Here is a 22,860-nt window from a genome sequence, read left to right on the forward strand (position 1 = left end):
CCATGCCCAGATTTCCACTGTCTCCTTTCCCACAGGTGTTCCTGGAGACTGGACACTGCCGACCAGCGCGGTGCACAAGTGTGCAGAGAGCGAGAGCCCCGGCCCCGACCGGCGAGACCCCTCCCAGGGAGACGTGGGTGCTGCGCCGGAGCCCGTGGCAGCCGTGGGCCTCCCTTCCCGGCGGGAGCAGGGGCCCAGCAGGTCTGCAGGCAGGGGCTGAGGGGGCAGAAGCCCCTCGTGGCGTCCCGACCGGACCGGTGCAGCACCGAGAGCTCGGGGGCGGGACACGATGCAGGCCACGCAGCCCCCAGGCCAGGCCGAGCTGCCCTCCGCCACCCCAGCGCTGGCACCGCCGGACGAGCCCCCCTCCCCAGAGCCCTGGCGCCAGCTCTTCCGTGGCCTGCGCTACCGGGAAGCCGAGGGCCCGCGGGAGATTTGCAGCCGCCTGCGGGAGCTGTGCCGGCGCTGGCTGGAGCCCCAGCGCCGGAGCAAGGAGCAGATGCTGGAGCTGGTGGTGCTGGAGCAGCTCCTGGCCATCCTGCCCCCAGAGATGCGGAGCTGGGCGTGCGGGGGCCGCGTGGAGACCTGCGCCCAGGCCGTGGCCCTGGCCGAGGGGGCTCGGCTGGGGCAGGCGGAGGACGGGAAGCTCCCGGTGAGATCGTTTGTCTGGAGCCATCCGCACCTCCCCGTGTCCGGGGGACGTCCCCCCCAGATCCCGGCTCCCCAGTGACACGTTTGTGTGTCCCCAGGTCACAGTGCATGTGGAGGTCGAGGAGGTGTCCTCAGACACGATGCAGCCCCCCGGGGCCCTGCCGGAGCCTGGGGACTCCTGGGAGCAGCCGCCGAAGCCCCACGGTGAGGACAGGCCCCGCGGGGGCAGGAGATGGGGAACCCCTGGGCCCGAGGACAAGCTGCCCCATGTCGTCACAGCGGAGCCCCCGCCCCACCCCGGACCAGGCCCTTGCCAGCCTTCCTGACGTACAAGGTTAACCCGGGCTCGACACCCAAAGAGCAACAGTTCCCTCCCCACGCACCACGCCATTGTCACTGTTGGCTCCTGGGCTTAGGCCAGTTGAGTTTGGGGAGCAACTAAGTAGAAAACAGGGCTGGGAGTGGGGTGGGGGGCTCCAAACAAATGCTGCTGCAAGGGAGGACAGCGAGCGGAGCGGACAGTGTCCGGTGGCTCTTGAGTGAGCGCAAGGACCAGGGGGGCAGGTGTAGTGCGGGATGAAGTCCTGGCGTGCAGTTAGGAGCCCGAGTGGCTGTGCTGCGGTTGGGGTGAGCGGCTCCAGTGCCTGCCCCTGCCCGGGACAGGGCCGCAGGGTTTGTAGCTGTGTGGCTGGGGCGGGACAGGGCTCTGGTCCCGGTGGGTGGTCTGAGGCCCAGGACCTTTCTCGCTGCCTGCACCGCTCCTCTCAGAAAGATGCTTTCGGTGACTGGTCCTTGCCATGCTGCCATGGTCACAACCAGTGATCTAATTGCTGTCCTAATGATCAGTGTTGTAATAATACCAGTCACTAAGAGCCTGGTGCCAGTGATGTGGAAATGAGAGTCCCGTGTGGCTGGTGCAGGTGCAGTTCACCCAGGGCCCTGGGACAGGGCAGACCTGGGAGCTGTCGGCACGCAGAGGGTCCCCGGGCGGGTGCCCCGGACCAGGCCCTTCCCCAGGCGAGGTGAGGAGCGGTGGGTCTCCCCTGTCCAGAGGCAGGAGGCCCCGTCCCCCAGCACAGAAATGTCTCTGCCACAACAGTTCGGTGGGCCCGTGCTCCGGCAGGCCGGCGGCTCCTGTTCTCCCCGTGGCCCTGGAAGTGTTTCACTTGTCCTGAAGCTGATAGACCCTGCATTTCCCACCCCAATGTGTAGACCTGCCAGCACCAGCACCCCTCCAGGTCCTTTCCTAGGGACCGATGTCACGGTGCTGTGATCACCACCAGCGTGGGGGCAGTTCTAGGGGCTCATCCCCAGCCTCTTGCTGGTGGGACGATGAGTCTCCCTTCTCCCCCCTCTTCCACACACTGCTGCCTCCAGCCCCCTTCCCCCGGGCCAGTCCGGGTAGACGAGCAGGGCTTTCCCCTGCCACCACCCCAGGGCTCACCTGTGCACTCTCTTCCCACCCGCAGGTGCCGGGACCGTGAGCCGAGCGGATGAGCAGCCTCCCGAGGAAGGGCCTGTCAACCGGGACCTGCAGAGACCCTCCCCAGGGAGACGGGGACAGAGCGGCTCCCTGACACCTGGGCCGGGGGAGAGCATGGAGGTGAGCAGGGCACGAGCTTGAGGTGGGGGTGGAGTTGGGAGTGCAGCTGGGGCAGAGGCCAGGAGGATGCAGGGGTGCAGTCAAGAGTTTGGGGAGCAGAGACCTGAAGAGCGAGCAGGCGTGGTGGCATGGGAAGACCTGGTCAGAGTCCAGCCAGCCAGCACCAGGCAGCCTGGGGCAGTGGTCTCTACAGCTGAGCCTCTCCCCCCCAGCTAGCGCTGGGGAGCACAGAGGGTCTCTGCAGCCGATGCCAGCAGGGCCCCCCAGCACATCGGTTTGGCAGGAGTGAGCAGCACACCTGGCTGCTGATTATCTGTGTTGGTGTGAGGGGAGGCAGAAGCCAGGATGGATTTGCAGCTTACAAACCAACTGAATCAGAGGCTCAGCACAGGTGTCTTCGATGCCACACTCATTTCATCAGTGGGAATCGAAGGCTGTGCACAGACCAGACTGTTAAATACAGAGAGTGTTTTGAATGCCAAGTGCAGGGGGGCCCCGGGGTGGGAAGGGGGACAGTGCTAGGAGAGGGGATGGAAGTAAAGACCCCCCCACACCAAGGGGACACAGCAGCAAATCTAGTTAATCGGAGAAGACTCCGCAGCCTCTGTGAGGACCGTGCTTAGCACAACCCAGCCTGCAGATGATTTCTGGTTGCACAGCTCCATGTTCAGGTTTGTTTTGAAGTCTCTGGTTTAAGGACAGCTGCTCTGAGGTGTCAGCACTGGGCAGTGCAGGGGGGTGAAAGTGTCCTGCCACAAGCCTTTGTCTCTTTCTGGACCAGATGTTGGAGCGGGGTTGATTCAGTCCTTCCTGGAGGGATCGCACCGTCTGCCAGTGTAGACAGCAGCGGGATGGCCTATAAGAACGGTAGAGGTCAAGGGGTGATTGACCGTCAGCTGCGTGCTCTCTGGCTCAGTGACGATGTGATGTGTATTGAGGAGGGGCCGGTGTTTGCATCAGGCTCCGTTGCAAGGCCCAGTGCCATGGTGAAAATGGGAGTTCGGCAGCCTGTTGCTTGAGAGAGGCTGTTTGAGGTTGTGGGGCTGCTTGGTATCCAGGACATGTTCATCCCCCACGGCTACACTGAAATGGCCCTCCCTTGGCAGGAGGGGATGGAGGTCATTAAGGACTCAGGGGGGCCAGGCAGGGAAGATCAATGCTGCTGCTGCGATCCAAGCACTGCCATGGGATTCACCCCTTCCCCACGCAGCAGCAGTGTGAAGCACAAGTCCGTGCCACAACCCCCGCTGTGGGCAAGGGCCCCTCACCATGGTGGCTCTTGGCTCGTGGCACCACTGCCAAGCTGTCCCACCCTGCCCTGTACTGCCATGCCAGGTCCTGCTCCCTGGGCCACGGAGGCCTCAGGAGGTGGGCAGCAGGACGGGGATCGTGAGGCCACAGCTGGGAGCCCTCCCCACCAACCCCACGGGCTGTGCTTCACTAGTGAGCACCTCCCACGTGCTGCAGCCGGGGCCGCGGCGCTGCTGAGCAGGAAGGTCTGGGCTGGGCTGGGCTGGGCAGAGCGCAGTGGGTGAGGACTGAGGGAAGCAGCAGTGCCAGCAGGGCACTACGTGGGGAGCGAGAGTCACCAGCAGGGCCAGGGGGCTGTGCGGGGCGTGGGGCACCAGCAGGGGTGGGCAGGCTATGGCTTGGGTGCATTTTTTTTAATGAGAGAATTAGCAATTTTTAAAGATAGAAAACCAGGATCCCTGCGTATCATGTGTCAGCTGAGTAGCGTACCCCTGCCTGTCCTAGCTAAGCGTGCAAAGCGCTGTAGTGCAGAGCGAGTGCACACGGGGTCATGGGGGCTGGGGGCAGCTGGGGCAGGAGAGACTGATGCTGTAACGCTTGTGCCTGCAGCTCCGGGAGGCGTTTGCGGACGTGGCAGTGTATTTCACACGGGAGGAGTGGGAGCTGCTGGAAGAGGAAGACAAGGGGCTTTACCGGGACCAGATGCTGAGGAACTACCAAGCCCTCGTTTCCCTGGGTAAAGCCCTGGTTCTTGCTTTGCCCTGGAGCCATGTGAGCTCTGAAGCGGTATTGTTCTCTTCATAGTTTCATAGTTGGTCAGGTTGGAGGCACCTAAGCAGATCATCAAGTCCGACCCCCTGCCATGGGCAGGAAAGGATGCTGGTGTCACATGACCCCGGCTAGGTGATTGTCTAGCCTTCTTTTGAAGACCCCCAGGGTTGGAGTGGCCGCCACTTTCCTTGGAAGTTGGTTCCAGTTCCTAGTCACCCTGACAGTGAAGTAGAGCCTCCTGATGTCTAGTCTGAATCTACTCTCAGTCAAATTATGGCTGTGGTTCTCGTAGGGCCTGCCCTGCTGCCCCTGATCATGCAAGTGGCCTCCTCTGAACCATCTCCATGTTGTCCACGTCCCTCTTGAAGTGCGGCGCCCAGAACTGGATGCAGTACTCCCACTGTGGCCTGACCAGTGCCGCATAGAGGGGGAGGATCACCTCCTTGGCCCTGCTCGAGATGCATCTGTGGATGCATGACAAGGTGTGGTTGGCCTTCCTGACTACGTCCCCACACTGCCGGCCCATGTTCATCTTGGGCATCAGGGATGACTACAAGATCCTTTTGTGCCTTCTTCCGGGTGGTGTTAACAGTCTTGTCCTCATAAACGTTTGGCCGGCAGCTTAAATCCCTTTGTTCCCCACTGCTCTGTCCATGATCAGACCTCTCACATCTCATACTTGTATATATACCTCCTTCATTTGATCTCAGCCACCTTCCCTGGAGTCTTCCCTCTTGATAACATGATTTCCCTTTTGACTTCATAGTTTGTAGGTTTCATAGTTAGTAGGGTCGGAAGGGACCTGAGCTGATCGTCAAGTCTGACACCGATCATCAAGTCTGACCCCTTCTCGCCATGAGCATATCATTTGCTATTCATTGTGCCTGAAAATGCACTACCAGCTGTTCCTTGGGCAGTTATTCTGAGTTCTTCCCTCTCCTGCCTCGTGTGTCCTGTCCAAGCTCATTTCCACTCATTTGCCTGGAATTGCACTCGTGTTTGCTTTCCTACATGACCATAGGTCCACTGCACTGGATGAAAAGGACCATCCTCTTCTCCCTGCTATGCTTTCCCTTTCAGCCTAAATGTCCATCCTCCCTTGTCCTTCAAGTCCTTATTCCAATCCTTGAGTTCATTGGCTCCATTCCCCAAATTTCAGTTGCTTATTCTGCATCCAGTGCCAGTGGATAAACTCTCTTTAACCACTGCCCCAAACAGGATATCGAGGCTCTGCTCCCGACTTGATCAGCAGCATCCAGCGAGGACAGGTGGAGCTGTGGGTTTGTGATGATGAGGACCGTGGGGCAATCTCAAGGTCAGAGGACCTGCGGCCAGGTGAGTTGTGGCTGTCCCCTCCACCCAACTCCCCTCTCACAAATGCTCCCTGTCCAGGGTGAAAGGGAGCCTGGAAACTGGAGACCTGCCCTGTGCTGCCTGTGCCACCTCCCTGTGCCTGCCTACCTTCCAGGCTCCGAATGCCTCCCTAGCGGTGCCTTATGCTCGGCCGACCCCTCTCCCGGAGCACACTCGCTAGTCTGGGGGTAACATCACCGCCACCACCCCGAGAAGGGACTGTCTCGGCCCTGTGTCCTCAGGGAAACACAGGCCTAATAGTACGACAGGTAGTTGACCCAGTACAGGCACTTGGGGCACTTCCCCAAGTCAGGGGGCTAAAAGTAAAGTCTCCCTTAGTCCGCAGACCTAAGGGGTCTCTTAGGCATAATTTAGACCCACCCCTCAATAAGTCTCCCACACCAGTCAAAAAGGAGAACTTTATTGATTACAAGGGGTAGGGTAAACTAGGGTACAGGATTGAGCAATATCTTAGAAATCCTAATGAGCAAACAGTGTGGCTGAGGTAGCCTTTTGATTACGTATCTGTGTTACTGCCAGCTAAATATCTAATCAGATTGGGTAGCTTGCTCACAAGTATCTTCCAAAGGCTGGTGAAGTTTCCCTTTGGAGGCAGGCAGTTCCTTGCTCATGAGTTTTGGGGTGAGAGAGAGACAGTTTCAGATGGCAAGGCTTCTCTGTGTCCCCCACATGGCTGCTGCCCCCTCCTCCTGGGCAGTCCCAACTTATATAGCCCCTGTGACCTCATTCACCTGGTCCAGTGGAGGTCAGCTCCGGTTGGCTGTCTGCCAACCACTTTGAAATCCGTCACCAGTTGCCGGGCAGATCCCAGCCCACCGGGTAGATGCCCCTCACCCAGGCACCAGTCCCGTAGGCAGAGGGAGCAGGTTTCCCCCCTCCCTCAGGAATGCAGCCAGCTCAAGTCACCTGAAGAGGCAGGCCGAGGGTGGGGTCCCGTGTGCAGAGCCCACCCTAATCAAATGGTTGCAGCTCAGAGGTTTTAGTCACAGTGTCACAGGGCAGAGATTTTGGGGAGAAACCAAGGTGGCTTTCTGCCACACTGCCATCCCAGGGTGCTGACCTCAAATAGCTTATGCTGTCATGTGTGCAGACAGGTCTTGTTCCTCTCCCTGAAATTCAAACTGCGGAAACTGTTACCAAGAGGATTGTTTTTGCCAAAAAACCCCAATATTTGACATGGCCCCTTGTTGATTTAACATCCAGTAAACTGTAATAGTAATTATTACAAGGCCTAATCCTCAAGTTCGTTAGCAGCCAAAAGGTTTTCACCAGAGATAATTACGGGTAAGTCTTTTAAAGTCTTCCAGTACTCAGGAGGGTGTAGTTTTCAGGCCTTCCCCAGGGCTAAGTTTTAGGCTCTTCTACCCTGGTTATTGTCACCCCTCATGGGCACAGTTTCTCACTTCTGGGCTTTTTGCACCCCCCACCATTCTTTTTGGAGAAGAGAGAGGCTGGGGCTGTCCCTGGTGTCTCCCGGTCTGGTTGACCTCGAGCACTGGACATGTGTAACCCTGGGCTCAGGCTGCATGAAGTGGGTCGGTGGAGTGGGTGGGATTCAGAAGATTTCATGTTGTGGGGGGAAGTGAATCCCCCACTGTTTTCATGAGAATCTCCCCACTGTTGTTTCCTCTCTGAGGGCCTGAGTACCACAAAGCCTGAGACTCAGCCCAGAGTCCGTGTGTGGGCTCATGCCAACGCCTTTGTCCCAGTGCAGCTTCCAGTGATGTGGAGGCTGCCTGGGATTCATTAGCAGAGGAAAGCTCCATGGGCTCATTCGCTGCACCAGACATTGCCCCAGAAACAGCTAGGAAGCACATCCCTGCTCTCCATCCTCCACTTCCAGAACATTTCTTGGAGGGACAGTGCATGAAACACGATGGCTTTTGCTACCAAGCAGGGTAGGGCAGTGCTTACAACACAATCCTGACTGGTGACAAGCCCCAGAAATGCACCCTGAGGCTGTTCACCCTTGCACCCAGATGCGGCTTTCAGGACTGCCAGAGACCAAGGGCGAGCATTGCAGATGGGTCTCACCAAACCACTGGGGCTTGTGGAGCGTGTCAGCCCAGTCAGTTGGAGGGCTCAGCCTCCTCTTCCCCTGGGCCCACAGCAGCCCTTAGAAAACCTGATTTTTTCTTTTAGCAGATTAAACTTTCATAGTTTCATAGTTCCTAGAGTCAGACGGGACCTGAATAGATCATCAAATCCAACCCCATGCCCTGAGCAGGAACGAGTCTCGGGATAATAATACCCCAGGCCAGATATCTATCCAACCTCCTCTTGAAGACCCCCAAGGTAGGGGAGAGCACCACCTCCCTTTGGAGCCCATTCCAGAGCCTGGCAGCCGTAACAGTAAAGTAATGCCCTGCACGGAGACCCGTCCCAGCAGAAGGAATAGCAGTGCTTGCCCCTTGGCAGGAGGGCAGGGACTAATTTGGTATTTCTTCCTCCCATTCAGGACATGCCTGGCTGCTGAGCGGAACTGAGGAGCAGGCTTCTGAGGAAGGGCCTGAAAAGCTGGAGCCACGATGGGCTTCCCTGGGGAGTAGGGGTGAAGTGGCTTCCCTGAGCGCAGTGAAGGACCAATGGCACAGGGGTCAAGGGATGCCACAAAAAAATGATAATTTAGCAGTGAACGAGGTCGCATCTCTAGTTGGGCATTGGAGTGAAGAAGGGAAAGAAGCCAGAAGAAGCCCAAGGTGCAGGGACGAATATGTCATGCTGAGACACCTGAAGAGGCAGAAAGCAAAGGTCCACTGGAGAGAGACACTGCATGCAAACCAAGGCAGTGTGGGGGGCCTCAGAGGGAAGCAGGAGCCCACCGCCAAGCCCAGGAGGAGAGCCCACCCCTGCCCTCAGGGCAGGAAAAGTTTTACCTGCCCCTCATTCCTGGCTCTGCACAAGATAAGGCACACTGGGGAGAGGCCCCATGTATGCACCACGTGTGGGAAGACCTTCTCCTGCCTCTCGACCCTAGCTGCTCACCACCAGATCCACTCTGGACAGCTCCCCCACCGCTCCACCAAAAGGGGGAAGAGCTGCGTGCGGAGCTTGGAACTGCTTAAAACCCAGGATGCGCACAGCAAGAAGTGTCAGTACCGCTGTGTCACATGTGGTAAGACCTTCAAACATTTCTTCTCCCTGGTTCAGCACCGGCGCATGCACTTGGGGGGGAAGATGCACCGCTGCACCAAGTGCAAGAAGAACTTCATCAGCTGGCAAGGCCTGTCCCAGCACCAATGTGTGCGGAGGAGGCAGCAGCCACATTGCTGCATGAAGTGTGGGATGAGCTTCAGGTGGCCCTCCAGCTTGGCCAGGCACAGGTGCATGCACACAAGGGAGAAGCCACATCAGTGCTCTGTGTGTGGGAAGAGCTTCAGTTATTCCTCCGAGCTGGCCCGGCACCAGTGTGTGCACACAGGGGAGAAGCTGTTTCAGTGCTCTGAGTGTGGGAAGAACTTCAGTTATTCCTCCTCCCTGGCCAAGCACAAGCACAAGCACGTTCACATGGGAGAGAAGTCATATCAGTGCTCTGAGTGTGGGAAGAGCTTCAGTTATTCCTCCAAGCTGGCCCGGCACCAGCGCGTCCACACAGGGGAGAAGCCATATCAGTGCTCTGAATGTGGGAAGAGCTTCAGTTATTCCTCCCACCTGGCCAAGCACCAGCGCGTCCACACAGGGGAGAAGCCATATCAGTGCTCTGAATGTGCGAAGAGCTTCAGTTATTCCTTCTCCCTTGCCAGCCACCAGCGCATTCACACAGGAGAGAAGCCATATCAGTGCTGTGTGTGTGGGAAGAGCTTCAGTTATTCTTCCCACGTGGCCCAGCACCAGCGCATGCACACGGGAGAGAAGCCATATCAGTGCTCTGAGTGTGGGAAGAGCTTTAGTTATTCCTCCTCCCTGGCCAAGCACAAGGTCATTCACACAGGAGAGAAGCCATATCAGTGCTCTGAGTGTGGGAAGTGCTTCACTTGCTCCTCCGGCCTGGCTCAGCACCGGCGCATCCACACAAGGGAGAAGACACATCAGTGCTCTGTGTGTGGCAAAAGCTTCACCCAGTCCTCCCACCTGGCCCAGCACCAGCATGTCCACACAGGGGAGAAACCATATCAATGCTCTGAGTGTGGGAAGAGCTTCAGCATCCTCTCCAGCCTGGCCCGGCACCAGCGCATCCACACAGGGGAGAAGCCATATCTGTGCTCTGTGTGTGGGAAGAGCTTCACTCAGTCCTCCTCCCTGGCCCAGCACCGGCGGATCCACACGAGGGAGAAGCCACATCAATGCCCTTAGTGTGGGAAGAGATTCACCTACTCCTGCAGCCTGTGCTGAATACCAGTGTATCTACACAGCGGAGAAGCTACATTGGTGCTTGGAGTATTGGAAAAGCTTCAGCCATCTCTCCCATTCATCCTGGAATCAGCACATCCACACTCAAAAGCAACCCTAATTCTGCCAGCAGTGCAGGAAGGGCGTGGAGATGTTACAGTTTCATAATTTCTAGGGTTGGAAGGGACCTGAGTAGATCATCTAGTCCAACCCCCTGCCATGGCAGGAAAGAGTACTGGGGTCAAATGACCCCAGGAAGGTGTTCATCCAACCTCCTCTTAAAGACCCCCAGGGTAGGAGCCTGCATCACATCCCTTGGAAGTTGGTTCCAGGCCCTAGCTGCCCTGATTGTGAAGTTGCACCCCTGATGTAGTCTGAATCTCCCCTCTGCCAGCTTGTGACCGTTATTCCTGGTCACTCTTGGGAGTGCTCGGGGGAACAGGGACTCCCCCAATGGCCGCTGATCCCCTCTGACTAGTTTGTAGCAGGCCACTAGACCCCCTCAGCCTCTCCACACTGCCAGCCCATGTTCATCTTGGAGTCAATGATGACCCCCAGATCCCTTTCCGCCTCCGTGCTGACAAGAGGGGAGATCCTTAACCTGTAGGTGTGGTGCCGGTCGTTCCTTCTGAGGTGCAGCACCCTGCACTTGTCTGTGTTGAAGCCCATCCTATTCTCGTCCGCCCACCTTTGTAACCTGTCTAGGTCTGATTGTAGCCTGTTGCCCACGTCCCCCCACATCTTAGTGTCGTCAGCAAATTTGAACAGGGTGCTTTTTACCCCCTCATCCAAATCACTGATGAAGATGTTAAACAGTGCGGGCCCGAGGACCGAGCCCTGCGGAGCCCCACTGCCCTCGTCCTTCCAGGCTGAGAAGGACCCATCCACTACCACCCTCTGGGTGCGGCCCTCCAGCCAGTTGGCGACCCATTTGACTGTGTGGGGGTCTACACCACAGCCCCCCAGTTTCTTAATGAGAACGGGGTGAGACAGTGTCAAAAGCCTTCTGGAAGTCCAGGAAGACTATATCCACTGCTACTCCTGCATCTAATGATCTGGTGATCTGATCGTAAAAGGCCACCAGGTTGGTCTGACAGGACCTGCCACTGATGAACCCGTGCTGGTTGCCCCTAAGCATGCAGTCCCCTGCTGGCCCCTCATGGATGTGTGCCAGCAGAATTTTCTCGAACAGCTTGCCTAGGATCGAGGTAAGACTAAGCGGCCTATAGTTTCCCAGGTCCTCCTTCCTGCCTTTTTTGAAGGTGGGGACCACATTGGCCCTCTTCCAGTCCTCCGGTACCTCACCAGAGCACCACGAGTGCTCGTAAAGCTGTGCCAGGGGACTTGCAATGACCTCGGCCAGTTCCTTTAGAACTCTAAGGTGGAGATCATCCGGGCCGGCTGACTTGAATACGTCCAACCCCTCCAGAAGCTCCCTAACTAAGTCCTCGCTAACCCGTGGCCCAGGTGTGCGTCCCCGGGGCCCGAGGGGGCCCCAGCAGGGAGGTGGCTGTTCTGGTCCCTACTTAGGAAGACGGAGGCAAAGAAATCATTAAACATGTTAGCTTTGCCGTCTGGTGTGACGACCAAGTTTCCCAATGCGTCCTGCAAGGGTCCCACATTACCTGGGACCTTCTTTTTACCCCCTATGTATTTAAAAAAGGACTTATTGTCCTTAATCTGGGAAGCTAGTCCCAGCTCCATTTCCGCCTTGGCCTCCCTAACTACCCCCTACATCCCCGAGCAACTACAGAATAGTCCTCCCTGGTTATGACCCCTTCTTTCCAATGGGTGTAAGCCTCCTTTTTAACAAGGAGACATTCCTGGATGCTTTTGGTGAGCCACGGAGGCTTGTGTGCCCTCCTGCTTCCTTTGATCCTCATTGGGATTACCTTCCTTTGGGCTTGGAGATTCATCTCCTTAAGGAGCGACCACTCTCCTTGGACACCTGGCTCCCCTCCCCCCCGGGACCTCAGTGCTTCTCCAACTATTCTCCTTAGCTTGTTGAAGTCTGCCCTCCTAAAGTCTAGGGCCGCTGCCTTACTGCAGGCCTTTGCCACCTTGCGCTGGATGGTGAATCCCAGCAGGCGATGATCGCTGTCGCCCAGGTGGTTGAGCGCCCGCAGCCCCCTCACCAGGTCATCACCTGTGGCCAGCACTAGGTCCAACAAGGTGTCTCCCCAGTGGGGCTGTGCACCTCCTGGGTTCGATGGAGGTCCTGCACTCTGGCCAAAAACCTACGTGAGCGTTCGGACCTGGCTGACTGCTCTTCCCAGCAGATGTCCAGAAAGTTGAGATCCTTAGCCTTCACTACCTCTGTGAAGTGGTGGGATTGGAAGGGACCTAAGCAGATTATTTAGTCCAAGCCCCTGCCATGGGCAGGAAAGGATGCTGGTGTCAAGTGACCCTGGCTAGGTGATTATCAAGCCTCCCTTTGAAGACCCCCAGGTTAGGGGCAAGCACCACTTCCTTTGGAATTTGGTTCCAGCTCCCAGCCGCCCTTACTGTGAAGTAGCGCCTCCTGACGCCTAGCCTGAATCTACTCTCAGTCAGCTTATGGCCATTGTTCCTTGTTACCCTCGGTAGTGCTTGGGGGCACAGGGACTCCCCCAATGGCCGCTGATCCCCTCTGACTAGTTTGTAGCAGGCCACTAGATCCCCCTCAGCCTTCTCGTGTGGAGGCTGAACAGGTTCAGGTGCTGTTGCCTCCCCTTGTAGGGCCTGCCCTGCTGCCCCCGACCATGCGAGTGGCCTCCTCTGGACCCTCTCCATGCTGGCCACATCCCTCCTGAAGTGCGGCGCCCAGAACTGGACGCAGTACTCCAGCTGCGGCCTGACCAATGCCGCGTAGAGGGGGAGGATCACCTCCTTGGACCTGCTTGAGATGCATCTGTGGATGCTCGACAAGGTGCGGTTGGCCTTCCTGACTGCATCCCCACACTGTCAGCCCATGTTCATTTTGGCATCAATAATGACTCCAAGATCCCTTTCTGCCTCTACTCTGATGAGAAGGGAGTTCCCCAGCCTGTAGGTATGGTGCTGGTTCTTCCTTCTGAGGTGCAGCACCTTGCACTTGTCAGTGTTTCCTCCCATGGAGGATCTGCTCGTTCTTGGAGAGCAAGGCCAAGAAAACAACTGCACAGGCCAGAAATGCTGCTCTTCGTGTGAGTGCTAGTGCCCCTGGCCCCCACCTCCCGGCCTTGCCCCTGTGCCTCGGCTTCCTGGGGTCTGCAGGGAGCTCGGCACACTGCAGTACTGCCGTGTGGAGGGTCTGCAATTGGTGTGAGCACTGTGGCTGGCCAGTAGGGGGTGCTGCTGCATCGAGCCGCCCACCGCCCTGCGCCCGCCCACCTGCCAGGCTCCGAGTGCCTCCCTAGGGGTGCCTTATGTCCGGCCGACCCCCTTCCCGAAGCGCACTCGCTAGCCTGGGGGTAACGTAGCTGCCACCACCCCAAGAATGGACTCACTCTCAGCCCTGTGTCCTTGGGGAAACACAGGCCTAATGTCCTACGGGTACTCGACCCAGTACAGGCACTCGGGGCACTTCCCCAAGTCCGGGGGCAAGACGTATTGTTGAGGAGTTCGTGACCCCTCGCGGAGCTGTTCCCAAAGACGCAGTCGCTGTCTGTCTCAAAATTTATTCAGCATGCTGGGCACCCTGAGCGAACTCAGAGGCCCCGAATAAAACTGTCAGAGGCATTTTATAGTTTACAGACAAGATGCGCGCGCAGATGGGAATTTTCCACTGTGAAAGAAAACAAGGTATCAGGTCAGTCTGAGAGACCCTTAATTGGTTCAAACTGGTTTTTGGCTACGTGCTTGTTTCTGAAACGCTAGCTAATCCTTGATTGCTTCAGACTTTAAGATGACTAAGGTTTAGTCATTCCAGAGTCTCATTAGGCTGTGTTCGTGAAATGCTGAGTCTTGCTTTGTAGATGATTTCTACAGTATTATCTATGATCTTGTTAGAAAATTTCTACAGTACAGTTTCCCTTAGTCCACAGGCCTAAGGGGTCTCTTAGGCATAAATTAGACCCACCCCTCAATAAGTCTCCCACACTGGTCTCAAAGGAGAACTTTATTGATTACAGGGGTAGGGTGAAAATAGGGTACAAGATTGAGTAATATCCTAGAAATCCTGAAGAGCAAACGGTCTGGCTGAGGTAGCCTTTTGATCACGCATCTGTGTTACTACCAACTAGATACCTAATCTGAACTCGAGTAGCTTACTCAGTTGCATCTTCCAACGGTGGGAGAAGTTTCCCCTCTGGAGGCAGGCGGTTCCTGGCTCAAGAGTTTAGGGGGAGAGACAGCCAGCTGTAGAGGGCAAGGCTTCTCTGTGTCCCCGCCTGGCTGCTGCCCCTCCTCCTGGGCGGTCCTAACTTGTGTAGCCCCTGTGACCTCATTCCCCTGGCCCAGCGGAGGCCAGCTCCGATTGGCTCTCAGCTAACCAGTTTGGAAAACATCACCGGTTGCCGGGCAGATTCCAGCCCCCCAGGTTGGTGCCCCTCACCCAAGTAGCTGATACCAGTTCAAATTACTTAAAGAGACAGGGGGAGCGTGTGGTCTCCTCTGCTGGGCCCATCCAAATCAAATGGTCACGGGTACAGAGATTTAATCACATTGTCACAGGGCAGAGACCTGGGGGCAAAACCGAGGTGGCTTTCTGCCACAAGCACCACCCCACCCCCTCTTCTTCCGGGCGGCCGAAGGGGCCAGGCCGAGGCCGGCACTGCTGCTTCCCCTGCCTGGGAACAAATGGGAACAACCCGAGCGCCCGGTTTTCTGCCAACGCGTGTGCTAGCGCGTGCGCAGAGCCCGGCCTGCGTGGGGCGCCCTGCGAGTTGCTGCGCGTGGGGATGCGCGAGGATCCACACCGTTAGTGCCAGCGGTCACGGTTACAGTGACAGGTTTCATGCGCTGATGTGCAGCTGTACGGAAGATTTTGTCTGCAAAATTGGGAACTTGACATGGAAAATTACATTTTAATAAAACCGCTATCACAGGCACAGATTTTTGTGATGTTATAATTTATTCTTCCATTTGTATATTCTGTTTTAACATAAACACTTTTTTCCCATCGAAACCACTTGAACTGAGGTTTGGGGTGATTTTTAAATGTTATTTGTTTCAATGCAAGTGAAAATAAAAATGAATGGTTTAAATGGCATGATCGTTACAGACAAACTGAAGCCGTGTGCCTGCGGGGTCCCGCACAGGGGGCCAGAGCAGAGAGCAGGGCCCAGGTGCCTGGCCCCTCGGGCGGCGGGGCTGCGGGGAGGGGCTGGGGCCGGACACGTGGGTCCTGCGGGGTGCGGGGCAGGTGAAAGCCGGGTGGCCCGGACAGGAACCAATCCGTGTTCCCACCTAGAGGATTCGTAGGAGGGATTTTCCCAATGACTTGAGCGGACGTGATCGGGGTTTCCCACAGCCCCGTGTTTGTGGAGGGTGCGGGCGGGGGCTGTGCCTCGATCAGAAGGACTTGGGCCCCCGGGGAGCGGGTCTTCCGTACCCCGCATTTCACTGCCGTGAAATCCGCGGGGTCTCGCTTCACCCGTTTCCATGGAGCTCCCCCCGCCCCGCGCCTCAGCGCTGTTGACAAACAGCCGGCGCGTGGGGGCGGGGACGGAGCTGGACGCCTTCACGCTATTGGCCCTCTGCGAAACGGCGGGCAGCGATTGGCTGGTGCGTGCGCGGGGGCGGGTCGCGGGCAGCCTGTTCCCCGTGTCGGGGTGGGTTGGTAGGGGTCCCCCCCCCCCCCCGCGCTGGGCCCACGCGGGGTCCCGTCGTACCGCTGCCGCGCGTGTCGGCGGCGCCGGGAGCTCCGCGCTGCCCGGCCCGGGATGCGGCGGCTGCGCTGGGCGCTGCTCGTCGTGGCCGTCGCGGTAGGTAGCACCAGCTCGCACTCACCGCGACTGCCCCCGCCATGGCCCAGCGCCCCTTCCCCCGGGACTTCTCCCCGGCTCCGCGGGGGCGGCCGAGCGGTGCCAGGGACCCCGGCCCGCGGACACGGGCCGACGGAAACGCCGGCGCAGAGCTCGCCACGTCCGTCAAGGCGCCGCTTCCCCGCGTCGTGCGGACCTGGGCGCCCCGCCCCGGCACCCCCAGCCCCGAGGGCCCCGGCGCCTGCGCGCTGGTGCTGACCGTGGCTCCCGCAGGCTCCGCCCGCTGCCGGCGTCTCTGCGTGGGGGCCCGGGCGTGCCCCACCTCTCTGCCGGGGGCTGCGTGGACGAGCAGCAAATTCTCCGCTAGGGCCTGGGTGCGGGGCGCCCGCGCTTGTGGGACGGGGAAAGCGGGAGCTTGCGGCGGGGGGGTTCAGTTAAACCTGGTCCCCCTGCGGCGTCGCTACAACCAGACCGGGGGTGAGTGTGGGCACGCAGGTGTGAGCAGGAGGCCGCACGGACCCTGGGACTGAGGGTGACTTGGGAGGACCGGGCGGGGGGCACCATCAGCTGCTCCGGGCGGGGAGCCGGGAGGGCCTCGCGTTGTCATGTCTGGTCCGTGTGTCCCTGCAGCCAGCTCCTCCCTGCCCTGGCCTGGGGCAGGCCCATGTGCTCTGCAGGGCGCGGGGGCTGCCCCCACCCCAACCCGGGCGCTGTGGAGAGACGTGGTGTCGAGCACCGGGAAACCCAGGCGAGGGGGCCAGATCCTGCCCTCCCCCCTGCCAGCTGCAGGGTCTGTCTGGAGCCCCCTGCCCTACCCGGCCCCAGCCCACGCAGGAGGGACCTGCCTGGCCCCCTGCTCCCACCACGGTGGCAAGGGGGGGCGCGGCTGGTTGCAGGGTCAGAGGGGTCCTGGCATGGGGCAGGATGGCGCTGCGGGGGCTGCTGGTCCCTAGCGCAGGTGGTTTGGGTGCCAGGGTGGGAGCTGGGGAGCGGGGACTTAGATGGCAAGAAGGGACAGGAGGCGGGTTGTCACATGCAGAGAAAGGGACAAGAGACAGCGGGGCAGGCAGGGGAGGAGGCAGAGGCCCAAGCGGGAGTTGGGAACCCTGGGGTCAGGACCATGGTGGGCAGTGACTGTGCAGACGTAAGCACCCATGTGGGGGGAGCTGTGGGGCGCAAGGACGAGGCCCCGTCACCCACGGGTGCAGGCGGGAGTTCAGCCGAACAGGGCCCAGCCGTGGGGGCTCCTCTGGGGCCACAGAGTCCAGTCCCTGCTCCAGGCAGCTGCAGCATCCACGGCTCGGGCTCCACTCGCAGGGAAGCTGCCCAGCGCCATGCTGCTCCCGCACAGAGAAGCACCGGTCGGCTTTCCAGCCTGGACTCATCCCAGCCGACTTCACCTGCCCCGTCCTTCCCTGACTTTGCCCTTCCCCTCCAGGGGCTGTTCCCACCCTCCCCCCCAGCCCTGGGCTCCTGCGTTCCCAGGGTGTACAGGGGCCGCACTTGTGTCCCCCCCTCAGCCTTGTTCTCCGTGACCAGAGCCCCCTGACCTGTCCCATGCTGGCCCCCCCCACCCTGGGGTCAGCTCTGCCGCTGCCCAGCCCAGCAGCCCTGGGCGGCACCTGCTCCCTGGGGCTGTGACCTGACCAGGGCTGGATCTGTGTTTCAGGGTCTCACATGCTCCAGCTGATGTACGGCTGTGAGCTCCGCGAGGACAGCAGCACTGGAGGCCACATGCAGTGGGGCTACAACAGGGGAGACTTCATCAGCTACGACCCAGGAACGCGCACCTGGGTAGCAGCAACAACGCAGGCCCAGGTCACCCAGCGCAGGTGGGACGAGGATGAGGCTGCTCTCCAGCATACAAGATCCTACCTAGAGGAGACGTATGTTGCGTGGCTGCGGCAGTACCTGCGGTGCAGGAAGGCAGTGCTGCAGAGCAGTGAGTCCCGGTGTCATGGCCCGGGGCAACACTGAGCGGGGCACCCTCCCCTGCCCGGGCAATGCCTGCCCCATCCCCCCGTGTCCAGGGTGGTGAGCGCTGCATCTCGATTCTGCTGCTGGAGGAGACCCCAGCCCTGCCCTGGGACCCGGTGCCCCGTCCCTGCCCTGGTCCGGCATCCCAGCTAAGCAGAGCCCACGGGGAGTCTGTGCCCTGGCCATGTGTCTCTGAACCAGAGATCAGCTCTATGAGACCCCATTCCTGCAGCCCCAAGCCCAGCACAGCTGTGTTCTCTTCCCTGTGCTCCTGCCCCGACGCCATCTGCTTCCGCCTGAAACAGGCACTGGAGCCAGGTTGAGTGGCCCCGTGCAGGGCTCGGCCCGGCTCCTGGCCGTGGTGCTGAGGGTCCTGCAGGAGCGGTCGCTCTAACGGGCGTCTCCTCCCTCCCAGAGCGTCCCGTGGCACAGGTGAGCGACAGGCGGTCCTGGGACGGACGTGCCACCCTGTCCTGCCGGGTGCACGGCTTCTACCCCAAGGACGTGGCTGTCATGTGGTTTGAAGAACGGGGAGGCGCAGTCCCAGGAGACAAGCCGCTTGGGGGTCCTTCCTAGCGGAGACGGGACCTACCAGACCTGGGCCACCATCGACATCGACCCAAGCAGCAACCACAGCTACACCTGCAGCGTGGCACACAAGAGGCTGGGTGCAGCCTTGAGCGTGTCCTGGGACAAGGGCAGGATGGGTGAGGGACCCCCGCATGGGGAAGGAGAAGAAACCTGGTGCTCGGGGAGGAAGGGGCTGACTGACCCCTGCTAAGCAGAGAAGGAATTAGGGTTGGAGGATGCAGGGGGCACTGATGGGGAGGGGGCACTGGGCATGCACAACACTGGGGGCAGGTCTGGGGGTTCCTCTCACTTGCAGGTCTCCTCCCTCTTCCAGAGTCTGACCTGGTCCTGATCGTGGGTGCCGTTGTCAGTGTTGTCCTGCTTGTTGTTGCTGTGATGGGCGCAGCTGGTACCTTCTTCTGTAAGTGCTGGTGAAGCCCGTGGGGCAGGGGCGTGGGGAGGGCTCATCACCACCGTGCGGGAACTTGGCAGGACGGGGCTTCTCGGGGTGCTCTTGGCTCCACATGGACCGTGCCCCACAGTCCATCCCCTCCGTGGTGGGGGTGTCCTGGCCCCACGTCCTGGTCTGAGCCCATGGCTCCATGCTGCACAAGCGGCTTCTTTCCGGGTCGTGGCTCCCGGTTGTGGAAGCAGATGCAGTCGCACACTTTTGCCTTCTCTCAACAGGGAGGCGGGCAGCAGGACACAGCGGCGCCAGGTGAGCGCACAGCCCCCTCCTCTCCCCTCCCCAGGGCCGTGCAACTCTGCTCAGAGCAGCCCCGTGGGCAGACGGCCTCATCCAGCCCTGCGCTGGCTCCCCGCAGGTGCCGGGTGGTGCCGGGAGGCTGGGCAGAGCCCTGGGCCTCGCTCCTGTCTGGGCAGTCCCGAGGGTGCCCGTCACCAGGACCGCCCTGCCCAGCTTGCTCCTGCGGCCGTACGGCTGAGGGCAAGCGAAACTCGTGGGCATCCGTGTGGCGGCCAGTAGGGGGTGCCCCTGCGTTGAGCCGCCCACCTCCCTGCGCCCGCCCGCCTGCCGGGCTCCGAGCGCCTCACGTCCGGCCCGACCCCTTCCCGGAGCACCCTCGCTAGCCTGGGGGTAACGTGCCGCCACCACCCCGAGAATGCCCTCCACTCCTGGCCCTGTGTCCTCGGGAAACACAGGCCTAAAGTCCGACGGGTACTCAACCCGGTACAGGCACTCGGGGCACTTCCCCAAGTCCAGGGGCAAAACGTATAGTCTCCCTTAGTCCACAGACCTAAGGGGTCTCTTAGGCATAGATTAGACCCACCCCTCAATAAGTCTCCCGCACTGGTCGAAAAGGAGAACTTTATTGATTACAGGGGTAGGGTGAAAATAGGGCACAAGATTGAGTAATATCCTAGAAATCCTGAAGAGCAAACGGTCTGGCTGAGGTAGCCTTTTGATCACGCATCTGCGTTACTGCCAACTAGATACCTAATCTGAACTCGAGTAGCTTACTCAGTTGCATCTTCCAACGGTGGGAGAAGTTTCCCCTCTGGAGGCAGGCGGTTCCTGGCTCAAGAGTTTAGGGGGAGAGACAGCCAGCTGTAGAGGGCAAGGCTTCTGGCTGCTGCCCCTCCTCCTGGGCGGTCCTAACTTGTGTAGCCCCTGTGACCTCATTCCCCTGGCCCAGCGGAGGCCAGCTCCGATTGGCTGTCCGCCAACCAGTTCGAAAAACATCACCGGTTGCCGGGCAGATTCCAGCCCCCCAGGTTGGTGCCCCTCACCCGGGTGGCTGCTACCAGTCACATGGGCAGAGGGAGCAGGTTCCCCCCTCCCTCAGGACTGCAGCCAGCTCAAGTCACCTGAAGAGACAGGGTGAGGGTGTCGTCTCCTCTGCTGAGCCCATCCAAATCAAATGGTCACAGCGCAGAGCTTTTGTCACATTGTCACAGGGCAGAGATTTTGGGGCGAAACCAAGGTGGCTTTCTGCCAGAATCCGAACCCCACGCCTCCGGGCTTGGGCCTGCACATAGGAAGCGTCTGAAGCTCCAGGTGGGGTGGAGGAGGTCTGCGGGTAGTAGGGCCACCTGTTGTGGTTGAACGACTCGCGGATTTGGAATTCATTTGCTTGATTTGGCTTGGGAGACACAAACAATTCTTTAAAAAAAAAAACCCCAAAAAAGTCTGTAGCTCTTGCTGGCAGGTGCTGGTGTGGGGCATGGGGGACTGGGCCAGGGAACCAGGTCCAGTGCTCAGGGAGCTCAAACCCCTTCTTCCTTCTCTCTCAGCCCCTGAAGCCTTGGAGAGAGAAGCCCTGGAGAGCGAAGCCTTGCCGATCTCTGGTGAGAGTCAGCGCGATGGACACGACCCAAGGGAGGGCGCTAGGTAAAGGGCTGGGCTCTGGGCTGGCCCCAGGAAGCTGCCTCGGGGCAGGGCAGTCCTGCTGTGGCTCCCGACCCCCAGCCCCGAACTCAGAGGAGGAGAAAGTTGAGGCCTTATGGGTTCGGATACACAGAGGTCGTGGGGAAAGGCCATAGTGCAGGTGAGATCTTTTATTGCAGCAACTGCAGAGTTGCAAAAAAGTTCTTTACATGCATGTAGGTACAATTGCTTTTCATCAGGCACAGGGAGACTGCTGTGCTGGGCTGATACTGGAGGCAGGCAGAGGCACAAGGGAGCTCCTGGATGGCTGTGTGGCCTTATGGCGGGGGTGTCTGACTCTGTTCAGAGGGTCTGAGGTCGTTTTCTGTCCTCTCTTTTTCTTTTTTTTAAAAAAACACAAACTTGGGCAAAAATCTGCAGAAAAGATCTATGTTACCGCATGAGACTGCATTGAGACTCTTCTGTCCAAGCTGTTTAAGTTCCTGTATGCTTAGGAAGGCAGCACAGCGTTTGCCATTACTCGAGCTCAGTGAAGATGTTGAAGATTTGGCAACTCAAAGACTGGTCCTCTCCATCCCTGCCCGACTGCTCCCCGCTGAGTGACAGGAACTCCCAGCATGCAAAGTGGCCTGAACTGGCACATCGAATTCTAAGACACGGCAGCTAAAACTTGTGTTTCTTGATCTCTCTAAAGCCCAATTTGTTGGGGGAAGAAAGGAAAGCTTGTTCGCAGTGGCGTACAGTCAAAGGGTAGCTGGAAGCCAAAGCTGGTAAACAGTTGAACATGCTCCTCCATTAGATTTCATAGACATCAGGGCTGGAAGGGACCTCGGGAGATCATCGAGTCCAGCCCCCTGCCCAAAGATCAGGAAGTCAGCTAGGGTCATAGGATCCCAGCAAGATAAGCATCCAATTTACTCTTGAAGGTGTTCAATGTAGGTGCTTGAACCACCTCCGCTGGCAGACTGTTCCAGACCTTGGGGGCTCGGACAGGAAAGAAATCCTTCCTTATGTCCAGCCTGAAACGGTCTCGCAGGAGTTTGTGGCCGTTCGACCTTGTCATCCCTTGGGGCGCTCTGGTGAACAGACGTTCCCCCAGATCCTGGTGGTCACCCCTGATAAACTTATAGGTGGCCATCAGATCACCCCTGAGCCTGCGCTTTTCCAGGCTAAAGAGTCCCATGTCTCTCAGACTGTCATCGTAAGATCTGTTTTCCTGTCCTCTGATCATGCGCGTGGCTCTCCTCTGGACTCTCTCAAGCTTCTCCACATCCTTTTTGAATTGCGGAGCCCAAAACTGGACGCAGTACTCCAGCTGCGGCCTCACCAAGGCCGAGTACAAGGGGAGAATGACGTCCTGGGATTTGCTCGAGAAGCATCTATGGATGCACGCCAGCATTTTTGTCGCTTTATTAGCTGCAGCATCGCAGTGCAGGCTCATGTTCATTGCAGGTCGCTGATTCGGTCGTCCCCTGTAGCCAGTACCAGGTCGAGCAGCGCTTTGCCTCTCATTGGCTCATAGACTTCTTGAGTCAGGTAGAGGTCATCCACGCACGAGAGAAAGCTTTGCGCCCGCTCGGATTTTGCTGAGTGATCTTCCCACGAGATGTCCGGGTAAGTGAAGTCACCCATGACAACCAAGGTCCTGGAGCGTGCGGCCTCAGCCAGTTCCCGGGCGAACTGCTGGTCAAGCTCAGGACTTTGGGTGGGAGGTCTGTAGTAGACTCCCACCGTTGTGTCCCCTGTGCCGTATTCCCCACAAATTTTTACCCAGAGGGTCTCTAGCTGTCCATGCCGGTCGCCAACATCAGCTTGCAGGGACACGTAGCTTTCCTTCACATAGAGAGCTACACCCCCGCCCCTTTTGTCAGCACGATCCCTCCTGTACAGGGGGCTGCCTAACGAGTACTTTTTTGACTGTGATGCAGCAGCTCACAAAGAGTGAGTTCAAGCTTCTGGCCAGCTCTGTGATCACTCACCTTGAAAACTGCCTGAGTTTGGATATCTGGCGCGGGGCTGGGCCTGGCACTCTTGCCTCCCCCGGCGCCCCGAGCCACCTTCTTCTTTCCCCGCTCGTTGCTCCTTGTCCTGTCACCTGCCCC

At 58.9% G+C, this 22,860-nt stretch overlaps 2 protein-coding genes across 2 annotated transcripts; both read left to right on the forward strand.

The window, feature by feature from the left end:
• The first annotated feature begins 15 nt into the window (after positions 1-15).
• On the forward strand, positions 16-10,079 carry LOC149875688 (uncharacterized). The gene is made up of 5 exons (XM_090031059.1): positions 16-652; positions 750-855; positions 2,121-2,254; positions 4,115-4,241; positions 8,109-10,079. Exons 1-5 carry the CDS (start codon positions 290-292, stop codon positions 9,941-9,943), a joined length of 2,565 nt encoding a protein of 854 aa, XP_089887185.1. The 5' UTR covers positions 16-289; the 3' UTR covers positions 9,944-10,079.
• A 5,798-nt stretch (positions 10,080-15,877) lies between these two features.
• On the forward strand, positions 15,878-21,387 carry LOC149875689 (class I histocompatibility antigen, F10 alpha chain-like). Its single transcript, XM_090031078.1, is given in 8 exon segments — positions 15,878-16,341; positions 17,534-17,806; positions 18,257-18,360; positions 18,362-18,548; positions 18,746-18,832; positions 19,099-19,129; positions 20,665-20,718; positions 21,179-21,387. Coding segments are annotated over 7 exon segments (1,125 nt in total). The 5' UTR covers positions 15,878-15,905; the 3' UTR covers positions 20,672-20,718; positions 21,179-21,387.
• Positions 21,388-22,860: the final 1,473 nt, after the last annotated feature.

The sequence above is a fragment of the Crocodylus siamensis genome, chromosome 1 (assembly GCF_052110815.1).
Source record: "Crocodylus siamensis isolate JL-2025a chromosome 1, ASM5211081v1, whole genome shotgun sequence".
NCBI classification, from domain to species: Eukaryota; Metazoa; Chordata; order Crocodylia; family Crocodylidae; genus Crocodylus; species Crocodylus siamensis.

What these genes read in the sequence shown, in the direction of transcription:
- LOC149875688 (XM_090031059.1), top strand. Translation starts at nt 290, where the DNA reads ATGCAGGCCACGCAGCCCCCAGGCCAGGCCGAGCTGCCCTCCGCCACC. An exon ending in CGGAGGACGGGAAGCTCCCG is followed by an intron (nt 653 to 749) that starts GTGAGATCGTTT and finishes GTGTGTCCCCAG; the next exon opens with GTCACAGTGCATGTGGAGGT. An exon ending in GGCCGGGGGAGAGCATGGAG is followed by an intron (nt 2,255 to 4,114) that starts GTGAGCAGGGCA and finishes TTGTGCCTGCAG; the next exon opens with CTCCGGGAGGCGTTTGCGGA.